This window comes from Zootoca vivipara, chromosome 2 (genome assembly GCF_963506605.1).
Source record: "Zootoca vivipara chromosome 2, rZooViv1.1, whole genome shotgun sequence".
Taxonomy (NCBI): Eukaryota; Metazoa; Chordata; class Lepidosauria; order Squamata; family Lacertidae; genus Zootoca; species Zootoca vivipara.
In genome coordinates, this window is record NC_083277.1 from 47,452,872 (window position 1) to 47,477,975 (window position 25,104).

General features: G+C 43.4%; 1 protein-coding gene across 2 annotated transcripts in view; it reads left to right on the forward strand.

Moving 5' to 3' along the window:
• Window positions 1-25,104, forward strand: part of EFCC1 (EF-hand and coiled-coil domain containing 1) — a 67,351-nt gene that overhangs the window by 39,284 nt on the left and 2,963 nt on the right. Inside the window, exons 3-7 of one of the 2 annotated variants that reach the window (XM_035106268.2) lie at window positions 5,788-5,927; window positions 12,570-12,705; window positions 13,693-13,858; window positions 19,603-19,761; window positions 23,733-23,802. In XM_035106268.2, the coding sequence (XP_034962159.2) occupies window positions 5,788-5,927; window positions 12,570-12,705; window positions 13,693-13,858; window positions 19,603-19,761; window positions 23,733-23,802 (671 nt within the window). The remainder of the gene's footprint in view (window positions 1-5,787; window positions 5,928-12,569; window positions 12,706-13,692; window positions 13,859-19,602; window positions 19,762-23,732; window positions 23,803-25,104) is intronic. The other variant, XM_035106270.2, reaches the window with a different exon arrangement.

Below are 25,104 nucleotides of genomic sequence, written 5' to 3' on the forward strand. Positions count from 1 at the left end.
CTTTGCCCATACAGTCATACCTCTAGATACGAATGCTGCGGGTTGTGTACAACACGGGTTACGAACGCACTGAACCAGGAAGTAACGGAACAGGTTACTTCTGGGTTCAGTGATTCGCGCATGCGCAGATGTGCAGAATGACATCACGCGCATGCGCAGAAGCACTGAATTGCGCAGCGAGCATGCGCAGATTCGGCACTTCAGGTTAAGTACTGCTCTGGTTGCGTACGGGGCTCCGGAACGGATCCTGTTCGCATCCAGAGGTACCACTGTATTGCGGTATGCCCAAAAGGTTTCCACAGAATCTGGCACATCCCATTGTTCAGTGTATGTCAGGGGACAAGCAGAACATCAGGATAGTGCTTGGTACAGGCAGCAGCAGCAGCAACAACAACAACAACACAACATGGGAGTTAGCATCTGAAGGGGGCTCTTGTTGCTTCAGCTATGTAAGAGTTGCTTTATTTTATTGTATTTATTAACTTTGTATCCCACATTTTTCTCCAAGGAGCCTAAGGTGCCATATGTAGTTCTTCCCCTCCTCATTCAATCCCCACAACAACCCTGTGAGGTAGGTTAGGCTGGGAGGCAGTGACTGGCCCAAGGTCACCCAGTGAGCTTCATGATCCAGTAGAGATTTGAACCCTGATCTCCCAGGTCCTTGTCTGGCACTCTAACTACTACACCACACACAGTAGGCTTTAAGAATGGAATCTTCTATGCAATTTACGTGCCAACAAACCCCACTCAACTCAGTGGGACTTACTTCTGAGTAAGTGAGCATAGGATGTTAGCCTTGCAAGGCATTATAATGTATGTGTGAGAATCATATAGTGCTCTAGAGATCTGTGCAGGTTATATAACAAATGATTCTGTTGTGGAAGAAAGCTGAAGTCAATACGGTCATTTTTGTCAGAGAATAATGCTTTCAAAGAGCAGGAAGTATGCCTCTGAATATTATTACTAAAGAAGGCAATATAATTCCAGCAGGTCCAGTCAGTTTAAATAAATCCATTAGGCTCAAGTGCTCTGCATTTAATTTGCTGCTAAAAAGCACTATTTAACTCTATTTTAAGATGCTGTATAGAAAGGCTGAAGTTTTAAAATGTTTTTATTTCTAGAGGAAATGCCAGTCAGTCCACCATCTGTCTGCTTGTCTGCCTCCTAGTCACTCACTCACTCACTCACTCACAAAAAGGACCTAAGGCAGACTTCCTCAACCTGATGCCCTCCAGATTTTTTGGACTACACATCCCATCAATCGAGTCAATGTGGCCAATGCTGGCCAGAGCTGATGGGAGTTCAGTTTGATGCACCTGGAGGAAACCAAGTTGGGGAAGGCTAATCTAAGGGAATCACAGCAATGCAAGAACATTGTGGTGTTGAGGGGATGAAGCCTTGAAGAATGTTTAAACCAGTTGTGGTTGGTTTGCAGAAGATAAATTATTTCACCTTCTGCTGATCTTAGGGAAGGGGAGATCTTGGTAGACACAAGCAGCCCTCAAGCTTCATTATGAAACCAATTTACCAACTATTTTGAAGTGATAGTATTAAGCAAGTAATTCTTTAGTTGAGCAGTTTTCCATTAGAGAAGAACTGCTAAACCAATATCCTCAGATTTAATGACTGGAGGAAAACTATCATTGGATTGTGACATTATTTAAATTTAATTCACATCACCTACTGGCTTTGGCTGGATCAGACCAAAGGTCCAGCTAGTTCAGCTTTCTGTCTCCAACAGCCAAATGCTTTAGGAGCATGTTGGAAAAACTGAGCCTTTTTATTCATATCCAACAGCCAAATGCTTTAGGAGCATGTTGGAAAAACTGAGCCTTTTTATTCAGATCCAGCTACTGAAATTACAAGATGCTGGAGGCAAACAACCCAGGACAGTGGTATAGTGGACAGGGAATACAGGGAACGCAACAAGAACAATGATGTCATCTGCTGAAGTGGTATTTGACCACACCCACACCATAAATTTAATGCACATTTAAATTTAAGTATTGGGAACTGCAGTTTGTTGAGGGTGCTGGCAATTGTAGCTCTGTGAAGGTAAATTATAGTTCCCAGGATTCTTTGGGGAAGCGACATGCTTTAAATGTATTGTATGGATGTGACCATTCTCGGTGTAAGAAACTTGGGCAATTAGAGGACAGGCCTGACTTGGCACACAGTCCCTTTTTTAGGTCGCCTAGACTCAGTTAATTATTGACCCAAAGGCTGTTCAGGGATCTGATCATAGCTGACCAGGGATCTGAAGTCATGTCTTCATAAACGAAGTCCAGCAGGCTAACCATTAAACTACCCTTTGCCAGTTCACTCTATCAATAGTAAATGGGTATTAGGTTATAGGATGAATAGATAGATAGATAGATAGATAGATAGATAGATAGATAGATAGATACTGGTAGGTAGGTAGGTAGGTAGGTAGGTAGGTAGGTAGGTAAACACAGCTGCCTGCATTCCTTTGGGACACTGTTATGGAATTCTTGGGCTATGAGGACCCCCATGATATCAGCTTCTGTGTTGCAACATTTCCCACAACACTACTGCCCAGCCACTGATAGTCCTATCCTCTTTAAACACATAAGCATATATAGAAATGTACTTTTTATCCAGTTGGGCTAACAAGCCAAACTAATCTCAGTTTTTACGCTAGTAGCAGCTGCCTCGAGTTGCATCCAAACGTCTCACTGATAGTGGAATAGCCTTAATTAAAAGCCAATTAGTCATGGACATTACTTTGAGGTCCAACAATATGCAGTCTTCCTTGCTTCTAGATATTCCCTCTTTCAGGCTTCTCATTATCTTCAACACAAAAGCCTTAAAATGAATGTGGTCTATTTGGCTGTCTCTATGGAAACCTTGCTATACTGCATGGTACACACGCACTTCCCAGAGCCAAAATCTCCTATGATCTTTGCTCCACACAGACGTGCTGCTTATTCACTCTTTTTTGACGTTTATGAATACTAATGAAAAAGAGCCAAGCCCTTTTTTTTGGGGGGGGGGGAGGATGACAGTGGTTCAATGAGATTTATAGTGCTTGCCTTAGACATTTTTACATCTAAAGTAAAAAAAAAGTTAAACTGTTCATTAAGAACACACACACACACACACACACACACACACTTGTGGAATGAGAATTTGTATGCAAAAACAGACGGCCCTATTTGAAATTTACCACCTAGATTGTGGCTTCCCCTCACTTTGTGGTGAAGCAGGTCTTGGAAATTTGCAATGGACTGGTACAGACATTCATGCCTATGCTTGACCTAGCATATGACACATCTGAAAGTCTCTCTTTTGGGAAGGGGAAAGATCACATATTTGGCAACCCAGCCAGATGGGTGGGGTATTATTATTATTATTATTACTACTACTACTACTACTGGCTATCTTGCTATATCCAACTTTTGTAAGATACTGAATTTAATGCTGCAGAATATATTAGGCAAAAACAACAAAACCAGTAAAATAAGGGCTCCTTGGTGTATGTGCTTTAATAGAGAGAGGGAAAGAATAAGAGTTAGCTAGCTAGTTAAAGCAAATAAGGCACTGTGGGTAAGTGGGGGGGGAGTAAATATCTAAGTAAATGCATCAAAAACCTTGTTTTTCCCTAGAACAGGGTTGTAACTGGGAGAGGGGCCTTAGAGGTCACTTAGGGGTATCCCAGGGCCTTGCCTAGAATTTTCAGCTTTCTATAAGGATGGCGGAGGGTGGTTCTAGCCTTTTCACTTATTGCAGCATCAGGAAAAAAGCATGTAGGCAATATCCACCCACATCTGGTTGGGTGCCCATTGGGAATGGCTGGGAAGAAATCAGGAAGGACAATAGTAATTGGAGTCATGACAGACGGAGCCAGTGAATTCTAGTTTTGTCCCCAACCTCACAGCTGAGTTCCATAGCTGCCAAGTTTTCCCTTTTCTCGCGAGGAAGCCTATTCAGCATAAGGGAAAATCCCTTAAAAAAAGGGATAACTTGGCAGCTATGGAGTTCTACAAGGGCAAAACTGAGACTGAGGAGCTAGGAGGAAGCTGACAGCCAGAGCTACTGCCTGGACCTAGTTGTGAGTAATAAGGCAGGCAAGGTGGGAGGCTGGCTGATGGCCAAGTGAGATTGGTGGGACGGTGCCCCACTTGCCCTAATGAACCAACCTCTGCTGCCCTCATGAATACTGGCATTTGGACCTTCTCTTTGTAGCTGGCCTGGACATCATTTAACTCTTCAAGGTGAACATAACTCAACAGCCATGTATGGCAGCTAGACTTTAGGAGCTTGGAAAGTCCTGTTTTTGCTGTCTGCCTGTGACTGCAAAAACAAGTGAGTTGCCAAGCACCTGGAAGGATGCAATACTATCTCCAGACTTAGATGATGTCAGAAGGTACCTTCTCCATCCCATGTTCTTCTGAACAAGGCAATAATTGTTCACACTGAATCACTTCATACTGTCTGATACAAGTTCACAATATTTTTTATTATTGTTAAAATATATTTCCTTGATTTTTCAAAATAACATGGAATAAAACTTCAGAATAATATTCAGCTTTTTAAAAAAATATATATCAAAAATAAATAAATCTGGGACTTCACCACCCAATGGCAGTCAGTACGTTCAAATCCTAAAAAGGTTAACTATATATGGTGAGAAGGGTTATTTTTCATTAAGACATTGAATGCATGGATAGCGTTCAACTCTATTATAGCCGGAATCCCCAGTGTGAGAAACCAAAATGAGCAGCAGGAACCATTAAACTGTGAAATGTTCAAATACATCTGTTAAAAAAGATTTTCACTCTGGCAAGTGATGCTTAGTGTTAAACTTTAATTTGTGGGGTTTTCTTTGCATGCCCAAACAGTGTTTAGAAACTGTTACAAATGCCTCCATATTGTTCCAGCTTTGAAAATTCCAGGTGAAATACAAACGTACTACGTACCTTCACTCCATAATAACTGTACTATTTTGTTTATTTGCATTCGTGGCAAGATACACCGGTAAAGGGCCCCCGGACGTTTAACGGTCTATTGACCCAATACCTCCCTCGCCTATTTCTTCCCTTGCTGCCACCAACCAGTAAGTCTGTGTACTGGTACACAATTGATTGGAATCCAGTCAGATGAACAGTGAACAAAACAATTGAGTTTATTTAGGTGATGATCTTACAAGCATAAAATTTATTCACGGTTTCTCAAATACGTTTACTTAAACTTAACATTTAGTATTAGTTCTCCCCCTGTTCCTCCCTGGCTGAAGTTCCCTTCTTATTACTCTTACAGATTCTGCACCTTATATACCCCTGCTTCTGCCTGGAGAGCGCCCATTGGCCATTTACCTCCCTGCAACTTAACTCTTGCTAGAACCCTAGAGGTGAAACGCCACAGCATTGCAGGGGCAGAGTTAGTTGTTGTTAGTATTTTCGGCAGGGGACTCTTTTTGATGCACTTCTAATTCTGCTGGGCCGTACAATTGCTGAAGAACATCACGTGTGTGACATTGACACCGCCCCCCAAATTGCCTTCGCGGGCTGGTGCCTCTGGGTCCAAGAGTCTGTGACATGGCCATGACTAGCAAATTATGGCTTTCCCATAGTGTCCAAACTGGGCCCCTACTAACATGAACTGCACAAGCTGCTGTCAGCATATACAGAGCAAACTGTTCCAATATCTGCCAGTGCAAACATATCCTTAGTGAAGCTGCTTGGGTGTTATGTAGCATCCTGCCATGCAAAGTGCTTATTTGGCTTTCTCTCCATTTGGCTGTTTACCTTTGTGTGTTTTTTTCAGGTTGGAAGTCCTGAAGCACCAGCTTCCTTCACAAGGCAGCTCGGACCAGAAGGCAGCAGTGGCTGGGGGCCAATATGCCTCATCAGTTGTACAGCGAGATAGAAGTTCACCCACTGGAGGTGCAGGGATGTCAGAGAATGGTATGGAAACCCCTGTGTGCATGTGGTACAATGGCCACCAGCTTGGATGGCATTAAAATAGGTTTAGACAAATTCATGGAGAAGGCTATCCATGGACCAGCCATGATGCCCATGCTCTGCCTCCACGGTCAGAGGCACTAATGTTTCTGAATACCAGTTTCTGGAAACATCAGTAAGGGAGAGGGCTCTTGTGCTTGGATCCTGCTTGCAGGTTTCCTACAGGCATCTAGTTGGCCACTGCGAGAACAGGATGCTCAACTTGATGGGCCATTGACTTGACCCTGCAAGCTCTTTTGATCTTCTTAAAGGAGTACACCATATAGATCGACCCATCTTTTTGAGGGGATCATTTTGTGTGATGATCTTCTGTATTAGCTCATGAGGAGGCAGCCATCCCAAGGAGCAACATAATGTTTCCTCCCAAAAAGGTGGCAGTTTCATTTGCACCGTCTTTCTTGGGCTTGATAGAATTTCTCTTTTCACCAGAACTAGTTGGGGCAATTTAATTCTAGTGGGTTTCTTCTGGCTTGCAAGCATGATGTGGTGCCGCTTGCTTTCAGATACTGGCCATGAACTTCAGGCACTGTCTGCTTCAAGGAAGCATTTTGCAGTCATTTTCCAAATGGAAACGCATCTGGCACATTATTCATCAACCACATTCATTAAGAGAGTGCTCCGTGTTTGTGAGTCTTTGCCTGTTATCTGACAGGATTGCATGCGATACAGAGTTCTTACTCATGTCTGCAGGTTCACCAGAACTGCCTCTTTTTCCAAAGCAGTGCTGGAGAGAAAAACACACTTGCAGTATTCCACTGCCACCCCTTTTCCAATTTGTTCCCCATTCCTGCTTTGAAATGCATTGGAGGGTTTCATGTGAGTTTATGCCACTGCAGCAAAGTGGCCATGGCGCAAGAGCTCCTAAAGGCTCCCCAGGACGACCTCACATCACAGTGCCTCATTCTGAAGAAGGACCCTGGGTCATTTTCTCAGAGAGTCATTCGTCATCAGCACTTCACTGTGGTGGCTTATGCTGTTTAAAGTTTAAAAATGACTTGGAAAACTTTTAAACAGTTGGCAGCAACCATTCTAGTCAGCAACAGACTGCTCCATGGCCAGCAGGCATATCCTATCCCAGCTGTCTCTGCTGAGCAGAGGACAGGCCGCTGACAACAGGGCAGGGGGAGCAGATTGGCTGGTGGAAGCAGCAGATGGATGCCAACCAGTAACAGGCAGCCCTGTGACCAGCTGACAGCAGTGTGTGTGTGTGTGTTGTGAGGAAGGGCGATGTGAGCACCCACCACCCTTCCCAAACCACTAAGAGGGTTTCCTGAATCAGATCATAGTTCACCACTTTCTGGGAAAGCTAGAAGAGTCTAAGCTGAGTCCTATTTCTCTACGTTAAAGCACTGCTTTAACAGCTGTTGGCGGCCCCTTCAGTAGCTGAACACATTCGCACAGAAGTGAGGAGTATCTCCTTGAGTAGTAGGTGGCAGACAGGATGAAGCACAGAGGGCAAGACTGTTAATAGGGCAAGGCTGGAGCATGATGAGAAATGTGTATGTTATAAAACGGATTACATGTGCTCAGTTTTATATGGGAAAGGGAATCCCAGACAGGCTGAAATCTCAAGTTGATACAGCTCAGTGAGTGGGATTTTACTTCTTTCCCTGTCCTTGTTCCCCCATTGCTGATATAAGTTTAGTAATCTCACTGCCAGCAACAAGAGCAACATTTGAGGAACTTCCAGACAGTGGGAACTGTGTATTTACCATTTTCAATAGTTATGGTTCAAGCTGGTGTTTTGGTTTTTAAAAAGTGATGCCCTGTGCAGGAAAAATGACACTACCTTCCATTATCTGCCTCAGTTCTTTCTACTGAATGTAAACCTTGGTAGGGAACCGTTTCAGGAACCATAGCACACCTAGTATGCATTGCCTTGTTGCCAATAAAAGGGAATTGCTTCAGTGACAATTACATTGAAGCCATTTCCTTTTGCTGGCAGCAAACCTGTGTAAATTAGGGGTTCTACACTCATTGAATGTTGCATGTGAATAACTGTACAGACATACAGCTTAACGACTTGTGTACGTAGGAACACAGATTGTACACTCTTTGAATGTAACATGGGAACACCCTTCTAGCTATATACATAAGAAGAATCTTTCGACCATGCTCCCGGCTGAGATGATGTAGCCTAAAACTAAGCTTGAAGTTTGGTGTGCTTTGACTAGCTCCAGAGCACAGACATGAAAGTAAGGAAACTTTCCCTAGTCTTGCAGGATGAACTCCCGGTACATTTTACCACAGTGAAATCCCACAGTGGTTGCCTCTTTTGGTATTCCCTTTAGCTGCTGTTAATTCTTGCAGTCAGACAGAAGCAGTGTCAGTCAGCTTAAGAACTAATCAGGAGTGACAAGGTACTGTATCTGAAGGAGAGGCTTGAAATCTAAACGTTCAGCTTCAAGGTCATGCCATGTCAAACTAAGTGAAAAGCGTTGGCATAAACAACTGTTTGGTAAATGGAAGACTTGCAAATGAGAAATAATAATACTGGGTCATCTTTTAGTGTGCTGTGGGCTAACATGGTCAGCAATTTGCAGAACAAACCCATGCAGAAAAGGTTTTTCCATTCTTGGGCAGGGGTGAGGGACAAGAATGATTGTTTAGTTGTGCAGGCAGGAAGGCTGCTTATAAGTTCATGCCTCCTGTGTGTTTGTAAAGAGCTAAGCTGGGTGTCTACTGTGCCCCAGTGACTCCTAAAACAAAAATGTAATCTTGGAGGTCAGACTCATCATTGGCTTGTGGGCCAATCTTCTCTGCTTGATCCACCATTGACTATTCTCCTTTGAACTCTTATTACCAAGAAATGTAGACTGCTGCCTGGAGCATTTTAAGCTGATCTATCACCAGAGTGAGCTGGCAGGTGATGGGGATGGGGCAGCAAGGTGTTGGGAGGGCAGAGTCGTGAATGCCGTGTAGTCTGCCCTGCCCTTCCCAACCTTGCCTACTGCCCTCTGGTGCAATGGAGGGCGCTGTAAGTACTGAAATAAGATTAAACTGCAAGTCTGGTTGGCAGCTGTACATGGAATTGGGGTGGGAGCAGGGGAGAGTTTGCCCTTTGCCTCAGGCAGCAAAATGTCTTGAGCCAGCCCTGCCTATCACAGCTAGAAGAGCAGTGAGGATTTGTGTAGTGCCAAAAGAGAGAGGATTTATGGGGGAAAGGAAGACATGTGGGGGAAATTTGCATCCATAGCAATAAGGATGCAGGTTTGTAGTACAGTATTCTCACTCTGTAATTCAAGAGCATACGATGCTGCTCTTTTCTGTTATTATCCTGCAGCCCTGCAGTGAGTTGTTTTGTTAAGCTCCTGCTACCATTTTTCTGTGTTTGCTATTACATGTACAGTAATGAAGAGTTGGGAGTTACAGTGAAACGGAAGGCTGCATTACTTCTCCTCCCCTGCTTTACACTTTGTGCTATGTCACTTCCTGGCTGAGAGCGTGTTCCATCAAATGTTGTCTTCCTCCGGTGCCACCGACTTTCTCCTCCTGTCTGAATTCCTGACTCTCTCACTTAGTTTCACACACTTAACCTGTGTGTGTGTGTGTGTGTGTGTGTGTGTGTGTGTGTGTTGTTGCAGTAGAAGAGGGGAAAAGTTTACAAGACACAATAACTTCCCTTCTGCTAAACTGGTCAAACTGTATTGGCTTCTTGTTCATTTGTTTGTTTTACAACAGTGCCCTCTCCTGGGCAGCATGAAAATTGTTCAGCATGTCTCGTCGCTGGCAGCAGAATATACATAGGAAGATATTAGAAGTCACCCCCTCCCCCCCACCTCCCACTACCACTCCATGCTGCTCTCTCCGTCAACCCAGCCTTGTGCCATCTCTATTAAATACCTGTCAAACATTTGGTACAAAACAACAAGAATGTGACATGATCCAAGAGGCTTCATTTCAAAATATCGTAGCTGAACATCTCTCACTGCTCACAACATTAGTCATTTATTTATTGCATTTGTAGCCTAAACCTTTTGCCATGAGGCCTTATGGCAGCATCTGCTATAAACATCTATAAACAACATCTGTACAAAACAGCAAAATGAGAATGGCCAATAAAACAACAGGACCAGAAAGTGAAAACCAGATAAAAGCAGAAAATAAAGCTGTTAAACTGGGTCTTGGATATCACGTCTTAAAGCAACAAAAGAACTAGGTGGAATTTGGCACCTCAAAAGTTCACAAAGGCAATGCCAGGCCAACATATTTAGGGAAGGAGACAATTTTGTCACTGCCACAAAAAATACACTCCTCCAGCTGGTCAACTAACCTCTGAAGGCAGGGGCACCCAGAGAAGGGGCTCCGATATGGTCTTTATTATGAAGCTGAGGCTCCAATACTTTGGCCACCTCATGAGAAGAGAAGAATCCTTGGAAAAGACCTTGATGTTGGGAAAGATGGAGGGCACTAGGAGAAGGGGACGACAGAGGACGAGATGGTTGGACAGTGTTCTCAAAGCTACGAACGTGAGTTTGACCAAACTGCGGGAGGCAGTGCAAGACAGGAGTGCCTGGCGTGCTCTGGTCCATGGGGTCACGAAGAGTCGGACACGACTAAACGACTAAACAACAACAATGCTAGAAGTGAGGCTTTACTGTTGTCAGTTGACATTGTCCATCTGCTGTTGTCAACCCACCCCTTGCAGACACAGTTCTACTTTAGATTCTCATTATTTCATTGGGTTCCTAACACTTTGCCTTCCCATTTGGGAGCCTTATATTCTCTGTGGTTTCAGTCTCTTTCTGCAGATGGATCAAACTAGCACATTTTTAAACCTGAAATGTAGAAAAATGCCACGAATATACATGCACATCCAATTCCACAGCTCTGTCTTAATGTTAAAGAGAGGCATCAAGTGTCAAACCGGCATAGAAAGAAAAAGAAAAAACACCAAGCAGGCTCATTAAAGCAGAAGCCCCGTCTTGCTCAGCCAAGTACGGAGCAGCGGTAATGCAGGTGACGGCTGATGGAACTCATTCTTTGAGCATATCTGGCAGAGATTCATCTCTTGAGAAGAAGGCTGTTTGTATTTCCCTAGCGACACACGTACTGTGATTAACGGAAAAACCTAGCACTCCAGTTTGCAAAGCAGCTACTTGCGATGAATGTGCGAGTAACGGCCAGCAGCACTCTTCCAACTCCAGTCTGTAAGGAAATCCATGTCTATAAAGCAGGCAATTATCTTAATCCCTCAGTCTATTTCTTTCTCCCTTGTGAATACACCCACATAGCCGGAATTGGAGTGACGCTACCTATAAGCTGCAAGCTTCTCTTCCTTTGCAAGCCTCTGTAACTTGACAGCATTGCAAAAATACGGTCCTTCCTCTGGGTCCCCACTGCGAAAGCTCTGCTTCACACCCTGCTCACCACTTGCTGGCCCCCCTGCTGCACTGACTTTTCTGCCTGCTCTTCCACTGCCTCACCTTAATCCTCTTTTCTGCTGCTACAGAACATAGGAAGCTTCATTGTACTGAGTCAAAGCCATCGGTCCGTTTGTTTCACGTTGTCTACATTGACTGGCAGCAACACTCTCAGGTTTCAGACAGTAGCATTTCCCAGGCCCTATTGAGAGATTCAGGGATTGAATTTGGAACATTCTGCATGCATGGGAAACAGACACTGTGCCACTGAGCTTCCAAAATAATTCCATTCTCTCATCACACTGACTATATCACTTCATAAACCCCTACGCCGGCTCCTTATCCACTACAAGATCCCGCACAAGCTTCTTGTTCTTATCTTTAAAATTCTCCATGGCCTTGCCCCACTCCTTATTGTTATTTCATCTGTTTGTTCTTATATTCTGGCTTTAGTTGCATTTAGAGGGCACTTCCGGACATTTCATTTCCTGTTCATTTTTGTGCTTTACATGGCCTTTCACAAACTGCAAAAGCAACCTTTGGAAATCTAGTGGAAGTTTAGTGCCCGTTTTTGTGTTAATTCATGTGCTTTTGGGGAGGGCTAGTTTTACGGTAAGCTTTGGTTCTGGGGGAAAGGTTGGTTTATATGAAAAAATGAGAAAAATATATATGAGAGCATGGGGACAGGGTGTGATGGCCGTGGGCAGGGCCAAGGACTAGTATTTGGTCCTATACTGGAACAGGGCTGAGGGGGGATCCATTCACAACCAGGAAGCTTTCTCATACTCTTTTTGGCTTGCCACTAGTAGACTGATGCAGCTGTACTGGAAGTTGACATAGTATTTCACTTCTTCCTGAGCAAACTCCAATGTAATGAATTGGGGGGGGGCGTGCTTTAGTGTGCCTTCCATTCATTTGCAAAGGGTTTAGACAGAGGCAGTTTCAGACATATTGAGCCAACTGTTCTTAATTAAGAAAGTGACAGGAGCTTGGGGTGTATTATTATTATTTTAATGTAAGAGAGTCATCATTTTGGCCAAGTCTTCCCAAGGGGAAGCTCTCTTCTATCTAGTAATGAAACTTTTAGCATTTCTGCCAATTATTCATTTAAGATTACCCACTTGATCTTGCTTAAATTGAATCTCATTTGAAACTACTGTTTGAAGAAGGTGTTACGGTGAGCACCGCTAGATTTTAGGAAGAGGTTGTTCTTTGTTTCCAGGGGAAGAACAAATGTTTCGTTCTGTGGAAGGCCAGGCTGCTTCTGATGAAGAAGAGGAGAAATGGTCAGGGGAACAGCAATCCCAGGTGGCCGAAGTGAAGAAACTCCTCGCTAGACTTCCCTGTTGCAGTAGCGGGTATGTCCCAAAGAGAGCTTTTGTAGGACACTTCTTTATTGTCTGATAAAGGGGGCAATTAATGATGTATCGCAGGTCAGTTTCATTTGAAGCTGAACATGCAATATGGTTGTATCAAATCAAAAGGGTGGTAGTACACTGAGTACATCAGTGATTATCCCCTGTAGTTGTAGAACATATGTTAATTAAATCCATCCGATTCAAGTAGATGTTAGGGATGAGAACGGAGCTTCCCACACTGCTTTCCCTGGCATCTACAAGGTTCAGATGGTAAATGAAATCATTCTGATTCAGCGCCAGAGAGTAATGCCAAGCCCTATAATATTCAACAGCGTAGCAGCGCGTTCGGGGAGAACTGTACATGCAAGCCAAGGTGTCTCTGCAGCTTCCACTGCAGTCACTCAGGCAACTCGACAAGCAAGCTGACCTTAAACACGAAAACCAGCTTGCCTGTGAAACCCCGTGAGCTGCTGCTGTAGAACAACTTCAAGGATATCTCCAGCTGCATGCACCGTGTCCCACTGTCTAAGCACATAACTTTCTGGGATTGCAACCACAATTGCAATCCACAATTTGGTGAAGAAATTCTTGTAAATACAATTTCTTATTAGTTCTAAATTCCCACATTTAATTAGCAGAATTATTTCTCATGGCCTATTTTTCATGATTTCAAGTTGTGGAGATTCTACAAGTATTATTATTATTATTTATTAAATTTGTTAGTCGCTTTATCAAATTTGTTAGTCGCTTTATCTTGACCAGGGGAACCCAAAGTGACTTACATTCAAAAATAAAGCAAAATACAGAGAAAGGCATCCTTTCATTTCTTGCCTATGCAGTTGAATCCTATTTTGTTTCAGAAAGGGATTTTGTTCCCAGGGGTGCACAGTTCAAATATTTTATGCTGTGCAACGGAGGGCATTCATTTCTAACTTTATGAAGCTACAGTGGAGAAACACACAGTCACTGGAGTCTTTCTGCCCACAGATGTGATGACACAATTCTGAAGAAGCTGATGGCCTCCTTTGGGAACATCAGAAAGGATGACCGTGAGAACACCATTGTGGAACTAGTTAAGCGACTCTCAAAGTTAACGGAACAGCTTGAGATGAAAGGGCAAGAAGTGAAAACACTGGGAACAAATATGGAAGAGGTAGATGTGTGTGTATTATGCCTTTTGGGGGGGGGTGCAAATGCAGTGTGTCACTGCAGACTGGCTGGGATCCAATAGAGTGCACAAATATTGCTGATCTCCATGTTTTGTCTCTGATCACAGCTCAGAAGCTCTGCTGTGCATGTTCACTTTTTGCACAGAATTGGGAGCAGCTGGCAGAAAGGAACACCAGGGCCACGCCTGGCTTCCCAAGTACCAGTGCCACTGCGGCTTACCAGGAGGGGTGAGGTGGCGGGGAGTTCGGTGAACTGGTGGAGCCAATCCAGCACTTCTCCCAATGTATCTGTATTGTGCCAATCTCCCAGCCACCCCTTCCATCACCTCTCGCCTTTGCCCCCTATTAAACCACAGCGATGCCAGTGGTAGGACGACAGGTGTATGCTGCTGTCTCTGCTGGCTGCCGCTGCTGCACAGTCCTTTAGATCACAGTCAATGCTAATCTCTATTTCTGTCTATCTCTTTCTCAACAAGACTCTGAAACGCGTAGGGTACTATATCGTGAAATAGGTCAGCTAGCTCAAGGACAGAACTTGCCCTCCCTCTCTTCTCTGGGAGAAATTCTCTCTGCACACACCCCCTCCCAAATCTGTTTCCCCAACTCTTTTGGAATAGATTTGGGAAGGGCACAGGGCACAGGGTGTGGAGGGGAGAGAAGAGGGAGGGGAACGTCCATTGCACAAGCAGAAATCCTTGCACTAGTGGAACTGTCTTGTTGGATATCACCCACATTCTCTTACGACGTCCTGCATAGCTTGCTGGCAGAGAGCTGTTGTGTCCTGCCACTGTGGAGTGACAATGTATATATTGGGAATGTATACAGTGGTACCTCGACTTAAGAAGGCGATCCGTTCCACGGCGCTCTTCGTAATTCAAAACCTTCGGATGTCGAAGCGTCCGTTTTGCGCATGCGTGAAGCGCGATTTTGCGCACGCCGCTTCTATGCAAGCGGCGAAAATACTTCCGGTTTGCCGACTTCCTAAGTCTAAACCTTTGGAAGTTGAGGCATTCGGATGTCGAGGTACCACTGTATTTGTATGTAGATACAGTACAAGTAAATAATAGCTTCAGCAAGAATGCAATATGAGGTTGCTTCAGGCCTGTGTAGGTTGAAGTCCCAAAGCCCAGTAGCCTGTCCAATCTATGCTGATTACTGTTAAGAGGCAGATTTCATGCCTCAAAAAATGGATGGAATGATCCAGTTCTCAGAATTTTCAAATAATCTGTGCATCTTGGACTATGTGTATACAATTTTATAGTGTAACAATTATGATATCCTCCCCATCAGTAAATATCAAGCATCTCTGAACCTGGAATAAAATCTACGAGTGGGCTGAAATAGCCTCCTACTCAATTATACATAAAGCTTTTAAGTTAATATAGGAATTACTGCCAGACTGTCACTTTCTGTAGGCAGTTTGCTAAAACTGCACCTAAATGGCATGGTGTGCTCTTATTTATGCGTTCAAAACCGTACCTTTAAAGGCTGTTCAAACAAATGAAGCACAACAAAATTCCCCTTAGCTGCAGGCTGGCCAAGAGTAACAGCCACACGTATGGATCAATAATTGATCCAATCTAAAAGTACAAAGGCCAGGAGATGAAAAAGGTTGTTAACTTTGATTCCTTTTTAAGTATGCTCCAGTACGTAGCAGCAGTAAATTCAAAGAGCTGTCCTCCAAAGAAAGAGCTTAATGAAGGTGTCAGGTCATAAATGATAGATTGAAGAAAACATTAGTAAATTTTGAAGATAAGTTGATGCTTTACCAAGCCTAAAATGATTAAATATTGCCAGTGGCATAGAGACTAATACGTGGCTTTTGCTAGACAAATTAATCAAAAAGTGGAGTTGTTTTCATCCACCATGAAAGATGCCTAAATTTTATATAGGCAAAAGCAATTGGGCATAAAACCTGCTCATACACGAAACACTGTCTTTGCATGGAGGAACCACGGTCATGTAATAATGTCAAACCATGGTTTGGTGGTGTGTGAATGGAACTAGTGCACACCTTCCTCCCTCCCTCCACCCACCACACTCTCATTCCCTTCCTCAGTTCCAATCTTGCATCAAACCATAATTTGATGTGGCATCCACAGTGGGCAATCGTGGCCAAATCAAAAGTGAAAGAGGGGGCTTAGAGAGGGAATTAGATGGACTGGGGCTTTGATCAAGTAGCGCCAAACTATGGTTCCATTATATCAGCAACAATCTGTTGTCTTTATTTCAAAATGACCTTATGCAACATCAATTCTATATTAAACCATATTGTAGAGCTGCAATCCAGAAAACCAATTTTTAAAAACTGTGAGCCTCCAGTGGCTGTTGGAAGGAATGTGCTTTAGGTATTTGGGAAGAAATGGGAGTGCAGCAGTAGTCTAAATAGCCCTTTCTAAGCCTTGCCTAGACCTAAAGGTAATACCTGGATTGTGCTTCAAAACTCTGTTTTCCAGTGGCAATTGTGATGTAATAGTGGCTTTCAGAGATGCCCATTACCAGCGTATGTGGATCCTGGCCAATTCCAATTGCACTTCTGCCACCAGGACCTTTAAAAATCTGTAGCAGCAACCATGATCAAAAGGATGAGAAGCATTACAATCTACATCCAGCCTGTGGTGTTATGTAAACTTCAAAGAAAATTATGAACTTGTGGCTGCAGCACAGTTTGCACAATAATTACAGCACCATTCAATAGCATTGATCAAGGAGAAAACAAGCTGTGTGTGTCCAACATGTTAAAGATCCCGAGTTGCTTTGTGGAATTTCTTCATTGGCTCTGAAAAGGCAGGTAGCAATTAGCTTCTTGATAAACTGAGGACTAGTGGATACTTACAAGAGAGCTCGTAATTGCCTTTGTTTATCTGTTCCAAACAAGGAGAAATAGGCAGAGAATAGAGAACACTGCGGAATATTCACGCAGTCAAAGTAAGCGTGTGTCGAATTGAAGCTCAAGAGATCTGGCAGCGTGGCTAAAGAGGGACACAGTTTTTGAGGGTCTTGGTGTGTTGTCCTGTTAATTGCTTCGAGTGAAGCAAATGCAGTCCTCCTGGCCTCTCTGTCTGACACTTGGGACTCTGTCTAGGCCACATCCTTCCACAGACCACTCCTGTGGTTCCACCCACTATCTGCCTCTCTCCTTGCTGGGGACAGGAGAGAGATTTGATTCAGTTTGAATTTCCAAGTTGAATCTTATCAGATTTGTACTTTCTGAGACAGTATGCAAACCAAAACAAAGCAAAGCAATCCATCAAAATTCATGCGTATCCAGGTTTTGCTGTGTAGTTCTCCAACCAATGTTTTTTTAAACACACACACACACACTAGGGGGAACATTAGTGCACAAGAATGAATATATTAGTTTAAAAACTTACAAACCTGCATCATATTAGGAGCGATGGCTTGCAAAAATGCATTTATTAGGATAAATTCGCACAAGTGTCAAGGAATTTTCATGAGAGTTTTGTTTTTGTTCTAAATGAAAATTGAATCATAGAATCATAGAGTTGGAAGAGACCACAAGGGCCATCCAGTCCAACCCCCTGCCGAGCAGGAAACACCATCAAAGCATTATTGACATATGCCTGTCAAGCCTCTGCTTAAAGACCTCCAAAGAGGGAGACTCCAATTGCCTGTAGAAATGTGGAGAACTGATTTTAAGATTTGAAAAATGAGAACTGAGGGAACTAAAACAGGCAGTCTTGCATCCCTAGTCCCTGCCTACCATTGTGGGCCCCAGGAGATCGCCCATAAATGTAAGAACGCATCCTTTGGTCTGAAAAAGGTTCCTTACTACTGGTTTAATGGATAGAGGGAAATAAAGACTTTGAAATGGATTCTGGATTTGGGAATACCTTGTAGAGTGTCAGTAGTGAATAGGAAAAGAACCTTGCTAGCCCAAGTTAGGGGGGGGGAGTGCAGTGAAAGTAATCTACCACAGAGTCACACTGCACATGAAAGCTCATACAGTAACAAACTTAGTTGGTCTCTAAGGTGCTAATGGAAAGATTTTTTGATTTTTTTTTGCCTGGAATAACAGTTGCTTGATGCAATGTTGTTTAATCTTCCTACAAACATACCTGTGGGTGGGATTCAACTGACGAGTCCCACTAATGGAAGCCTACCCAATGATTTATGCTAGTACAAGGGGGCATACCCCCTCTCTTCCCCCTGTGCTCCTGTGTTGTACAAATTGGCTCCACAAGGGTCAGGAGAGCCCCTAAAACAAGACAGGGGAGTGGGGGGATCATTCCATCTGGCAAGCTGCTTGAATTGTGCTGCTTGAATTATTACCGCGGCACTAAGTTGGATACCTCCCCATATAAATGCTAAATAAACAGCTTGTCTGGAAGTGTCCTCATTAAATAGGCAAGCTGTCACAGTTTTGGGGAACATATTTCTCCTTTAAAAATAATAATGACAGTATTGCTTAAATAGAGCACAACTGGTCCATGTTCAAGAGCATTGCCCCATGATTAGCTGTTAAACTGAATGGAACTTGTGACCACACAGAAGATTCAAGATGAATCTTGTGTGTTGAATTATTCAGCACAGGCGCCATGATTCAGTCGAGTTGCTCTGCTTCCTGCATTGTGACATTAACACTGCAAACCACACTTACCTGGAAATAAGCCCCATTGAATTCACTAGGACTTACTTCTGAGTAGGCATGATTAGGGTGTGCTATAAACTTCTAGCGCATGTGAAGGAAATGAATATTTTGGTGACAAAGATGTTTACTTAGACCCAGCTGGGTGGAAGTGGGTATTGACATGACCTTCAATTCAATGAAGCCCTTGACTATGTTCTTAAAAGAAAGAGGCAACCAATTCTAAAGTGCATGTTTAACTTGATCACACAGGTGGTCCCCCTGAAGTTAATGTATATGCCAATATTTTCTCTCCTGCTAAATGGTTCATACACTTAAACTTTAAGCAATCAAAAGTGTTTCACAGGAGTGCAGTGAAGCATGTGTTTCGTTAAGTAAGGGCTTTGCAAAATACTAATGGCTCAAGGAGAATGAAAAACACCAGCTGAGATCTTGATTTTATTTCTGCTACAGCAGACCCACCAGGCATACAGGTGCAATAAAAGCCATGGGATAGAATTAGTGGTGGAAGAGGTCAATCCTACCTGTATTGCTTCCTTTTGAAAATATATGTGAACCTACAAGGCACACTCAGAAAACCTGAAATCCCCAGACGATCTTGGCTATGTTGAACAGCCCATGAAATTCCTATTATTATTATTATTATTATTATTATTATTATTATTATTATTATTATTAATTCAATGTGTATACCACCCTTTATCAAAAGATCCCAGGGTGGTAGACACGTTGCAGAACATCAATGATAAAAACAATAAAAAGCATACTGACAGGCAGCCTAATAATAAGGTAGTCATAATAATAACAGTCCTCTCCCAAATACTTTCACAGGCCATAGATTATTTAATAGCCATAGGCCTGGGTAAAGAGGAATGTTTTGCCTGGTGCCTAAAGAGTCGTTCTGGGGACAGCATTCCGCATTCAGGAAGCCACCACAGTAAAGGCCCAGAATGCAGATCTTTGCCTTTACTTCCTACTCACTATATCCTTTAGTGACACTTTCCACTTGGCAAAATTAAGTTCATGTTCATAATGGGCATTTACCACTGATTAAAAGAGTTGGGGAAGACATTTAATGCTTGTGCTCCAGTACTTTTCATGTCATCTATTGTTGTCCAGATGAAAGGCCCATTGCTAGGGGAACTGCAGCAGAAGGTGGAGGAGACTGAATTGCTGAAGATGGAGATGCAGATGTTGGAGACAGAGAGAGTAAGGCTGTCCCTGGTGGAAGAAAAGCTCTTGGATGTTTTGCAGCTGCTTCAGCAACTTCGGGACCTGGTATGGCAAGAAAATAGTGGGAGGTAGCTGAGAGTCTGGACCCTGCCCCTCCGTATGGATACACCACCTTGTATCTTTCCATAAGCTTTCCGTTAGGTGGCCACATCCAGTGTCATTTTGAGTTTGCTGCAGGAAAGCTTGGCAGCGCATGGCTGCATTAGGAAATGACAGCCCAAACATCCAGATGAATAGCTTTCCCATCAGAGATATTCATCCTCTCTCTCTCCCCTAAGGAAGGTTTAGGTCGAACATTGCTTCAGATTGATCTGAAACATAGGTCGGCAACGTCCAGCCCATGGGCCAGATGCAGCCCACAAAGGACATTTATCCAGCCCATGGGCCGCCTGTGTACCAAGCCGCCCACTCGACAACTCCCCTGCACGCTGCGCTAAACCACCCACTGCAAGCACATAAGGAGGAGTGCAGGGAAGAAACAGCAATTGAGGGGGGATTGCACACCCCTTTGATACCTTGCACGGAACCAGCATTGTGAGAATCACAACTTCTCCAACCCTGCTTTTTTTTTTAAAGCAATAATAGTGGTGGCAGCTTCATCATTAGCACAACCATGGAAGTGCTAGACCTGATCCAGCACCAATGCTATACCAACATGCAGAAAATGGTGGTTACAATGAAGGAAAGTCTGCTTGCTTTCCTATTTTATTCTTTTACATGTCTATATTAAAAGGTGGGTAATTGGCTTGATCAGGTTGTAAGGAGGCTACCGTTTTAGTTAATGTTATTCCTAAAGGTTTTTATTTTTTTAAAGACAGAACAAGAGAGAGGAAGAGAGAGACTAAGATCGTTTTATGTACTAGACAGAAGCTGTTCGTGTCATTTTTTAAAAGGTGTTTTAAAGAATAAAGAAAATATCTACACAAGCAAGGAAGGGAGCCTTTCCAAAAGGTTGTATGAATGCTCATGTGAATACATGAATTATGATATACATGGGGGTAGGGTAGGGAATCAAGAAAACTATAAAAAAATTATCCAGGCATGCAAGTGAGTGGGTGATCTCATGGGATAATTTGCATGTAGAAGGTCCCAGATTCAATCCCTGGCAGTTTTGACCAATGTACACATTTTGCAAGCTATTTTCCCTAATGTAGCACAGTTTGTATGTTATTTACACTACTACATTCATTTTCAATGCACTTACCTGCAATATTTTTATAAACATTGTTTGGTTGGAGATCTGTGTCACAAAATAGGGAGTTTTGAAGGATGATTGTGTTTCAGTTCTCATATTGTTTCGGGAAGTGCAAATATAACAGATACACCTCTAAATTCAAGCTGAATCGAACTTCTCCCCATCCCTTCCCTGTGCACAATTGTTCCATCTGGCAGGCTGAAATTGCTTGTGCTGACAGAACAGTAGACACAGCATGGCATGAATTTCCTCCTTTAGTGGAATGGAAGACACATGTACTTTCCTGAAAGCATCCTAGGGCATTTAGTGATCAGATGATTTTAGTTTCACCTGTTAGCATATCAAACATATAACAAGCTGTACAAATATTATATATACAACAAGACGTTAAGGGTAGATCATTTTTAAAAGTTGCTTTCATTGATTCGTAGGACTGGAGTAATGGTGACTGTGAGAAGCAAGGTCTTTCAAAACCATTTGAACAAAGCAAATTGGCCTGCTCTGCATCTTCATCTGGAGTTCACTCCTCTTGCTTTTAAATGCATGCAAAGCTGTTATTTATTGTGAATGTGATTGACTTGATGATTGCTTTATCATGTTTGAAATATGCCTCAATGCTGCTAGAGGCTCTCCAGAGTACGTAGCTTTTTTCTATTATGTTAACTCGCTACCCGGCTCGGCCGAGCCTTCATATCCTGTGTGTGGCAGTGCTTGCTCTTTGGATCAATAACAATCCCACGAAGGATATGCTATTAAAGCGCCATGACTGATTATGATTGGCAGAAAGAATTGTGGCGTTCTGTGTCAGGATTCTGTGACATGTCCCTCATTGACCGGCAGTCTCACTGAAAGTCATCTCAGCTTAGCAGACGATCCATCAAGCAGCGTGTCACACCACTCTGAGAACAGTGTCATGAGTCCTGTATGCTGTCATATATTGTAGCTCAAGATGGTGATAAGATCTGTCAATGAATAGGGTGAATTACAGCACCCTGGGAGAAATGCCCCCACATTGTTAGGGTCTTGGGAATCGGTAAGGCTTTTGTTCTCTCACATGAAACTGAATGGCACTCTTGTAACCCTGAGGGAGACCAGTTTCATTTCTTGCTTTCACTGATGGATAGGAATATTTGAAGATGAGGGGGGTCTGGGGGGGGGGGGTTTCTAGGCACCAAAGCTGCCTTTGAGGGGACTTCTGCATCCTGAAAAATTCCTTACTCTCATGATGTCCAGTCCTTGCTTCAGCGCCTCTGAGTATCTATTGCTGCCTATGACTCATGTATTTCTGCTTTTCACTCCTCTATTACCTTGGTGCCAGCCAAAATAATACCGTTTGATCACATATGCATAAGCTGTATTCAGATATCCATTGTTTGCATCCATCTGTCTCAAGAGACAATGGAAGAGTGCACCATTGGGGGTAAAGTCAAATTGTTGGAGAGTTACAGTGCCTGCTGTAGCTGTAGAGACCAAATGAGACATGTTTTATTGCAGGTGGGGCAGATGAAGGTGTCTGGTTTCACTGTTACAGATGCACCATGACGTTTCTTCTCTCTGCACTCCTCTCAGCTGTCATTTCTCCTCTGGGCACTGCTGTGGATACACAACCTGACTGTCTATTTCCAGGCACTGCAGTCGTCTGCAATATACCCACACACAGTGAGGTTAATGTTCCAGGCTTCATGTCACATTTGCAGACATCTTTGTAATGCAGAGTTGGTCTGCTGGTGGGCCTGGTGCCTGAAGCCAGCACCCCATAGAGCAGGGGTTGGCAATCACAAGTGGCCCATGGGGCTCGTTTAACCGACCCATGGACCCCCACTGCCTGCTTGGTCGTTTCCCATGCGCAGCGCTAAACTGGCGCGGAGCAGAGCGGGGACCACCTTCCGCAATGCTGGCCAGATTACCATTGGCTACAGGAAGCTCCTGCAGCCAATGGGAAGCTGCGCACACATCCTCCACGCCGGAAATAGCGTTTGTGCATGTGTGCACACTCTGGCCCACCGCGGCATCTGCAGGACCATGAACCAACCCAAGCCACAAAAACTTTGCCACCCCCTGCCATAGAGCATGTCCTTGGGGATCCTGCTATCTTCCATTCTGTGTACATAACCAAGTCAGCATAGATGTTGCTGAGACACAAGTGCAAACATGCTGGGAATGTGGGCTTGGGAAAGCACATCTTTGTTTGAGACTCTGTTCTGCCATGTGGTGCCCCCAAAACAAGTAGCAGGTTCACATGAGAGGCCTCCTTATATATACTTTTCAAGTTTTACAAGTGATGTGGTAGGCTAAACCCTCATGTGCACAAAACTCATGTGCTGGGGCCATATGTGAACTGGACTCACTTTTTCCATTGCAAACTGATATGCTATCCACTTACACATTGCTTAAACTGCCATTAGTATTATGCCATTAGCCCACAATCACTTTGAATGCTTTTTTATTCCATATCCTCTGCTTGTACACCCTTGCACCCAGGTGTGTCCATGCATCATTGCATAGGTACTACCCTCTGAAACTGCACTCTAGAATTTATCTCTTGGTCAAAATATAACCAAAAATAAAGAATGCCAAAAATAAATCCTGTTTATGCCAGTTTATAGTTAGCAGTCTTTAGCTTTTCGTAAGGAAAAGGCACAGTATAGATCTTTTAAATACACAAAATAATGAATATGGGGGAGGTGTTTTTTTTTGTTAGATATAGTATTGAGTTTCCTTTTTTGTTTAGGGAGACTATTACTAATGTGCTTTCTATTTAGAAATGTCCATATAAGCCTCTGTTGAAGCTAAATGTTCCCTAATATTTTGTGTTTTGAAGAACATATCTAAGTGCGCCTTGGGGAAAATCTTACTGAGCACTTTGGAATCCTGCTGTGACCCAGAACATGGTAAGTGAGTAAAGCCATACATGGAGAGCCTTGTCATTAGGTGTCACTGTCCATAGAGAGACTGCCTAAAGCAGCAATTTGATGGGGAACATGATTTTGCTATTGCAGTGGATGGAAGAGACTTTTCATTCCAGCACTGCCTGGTACATTCTTTTGATACCCAGAAATGGCTAGGGAAGGAATGGGGAACCTGTAGCCCTCTGGATGTTGGACTCACAACTCCCATCATACCTAGCCAACATGGCCAATGGCCAGAAATGGTGGGAGTTGGGAGTACAAGAATATCAGAAGGACCATAATTTCCCCATCCCTGAGATAAAGAGAAGATGTTACACTCTTGAGAGTCAGGGATGGGTCCAATTAAGGAAATCCATCTAAGCACCTGTCCATAAGCAAGCTCAGGCATTGGTCAAAGGATGGAGCTCATAAAGACCCCAATGACTGTTCTCTGATAGTTGGACAAGAGAAAAGGTGAGATGGGTGAGCAGCTGTTGGGGCTGTAGGAAGGCAAATGAAGGAGCAACCCTGTTAGAGAAGGCACCACTTCCTGTTTTTGTTTAGAGGGCCAGCATGTCTAATTGCTGTCCTGGCATAAAGCAAGTTGCAGGGGAGATGCTTTTGTCATTTGACACTTTTGGTGAGAAATAAATGAAATCTTAATTTCACCATTGCTGTGCTTTGAGAGAGAGGGAATTGTTACTTGAAATCATCTATTAAATGGAAGGTCTCCCCATCTTTGAAATTACATGGAAATGGAAACATAACTACCGTAGATTCTGCCATTAGCGTGAACTTTGTGGATAACTGGAGGCACCTCCCTCTCACTCAGTCTTTTTATCATTGACTGTAAGCTTTGCCCAAACGCATATTCAACCTATTCCTTTTCATTGGGATTCTACAGATATGTGAGAAAACAGAACACACCCTCTAGGCTAATTTTTTCCCCACTGCATAAAAGTTTTAGTGTAACAAAAGAGAATACATGTATAAAGGAAAGTAGCATCCTTTAGTGAAGGAAGTGGGTCAGACCTTCTTTGTAATAACCTTTCATGTTCATATGCAAAGCCTAAATCTGCTGAGTCCTCTCCTCAGGCAGTAGCCCCACCGTGCATAAGCTGTTGTTACGAGAACCTTTATGACCTGATGGGTTTTATTTGATTACTTGGTTTCTAATTGCAGAGTTTTTGCATTGACCTCCTTGAGAGGGAACTGGCATGCTGCACATGGACAGTTTGCAGGGAAAGGCAGAGCTTTTCAAACAGCAAAATGGGTTGAAGAATGGATGAAAATATATGAGATAAC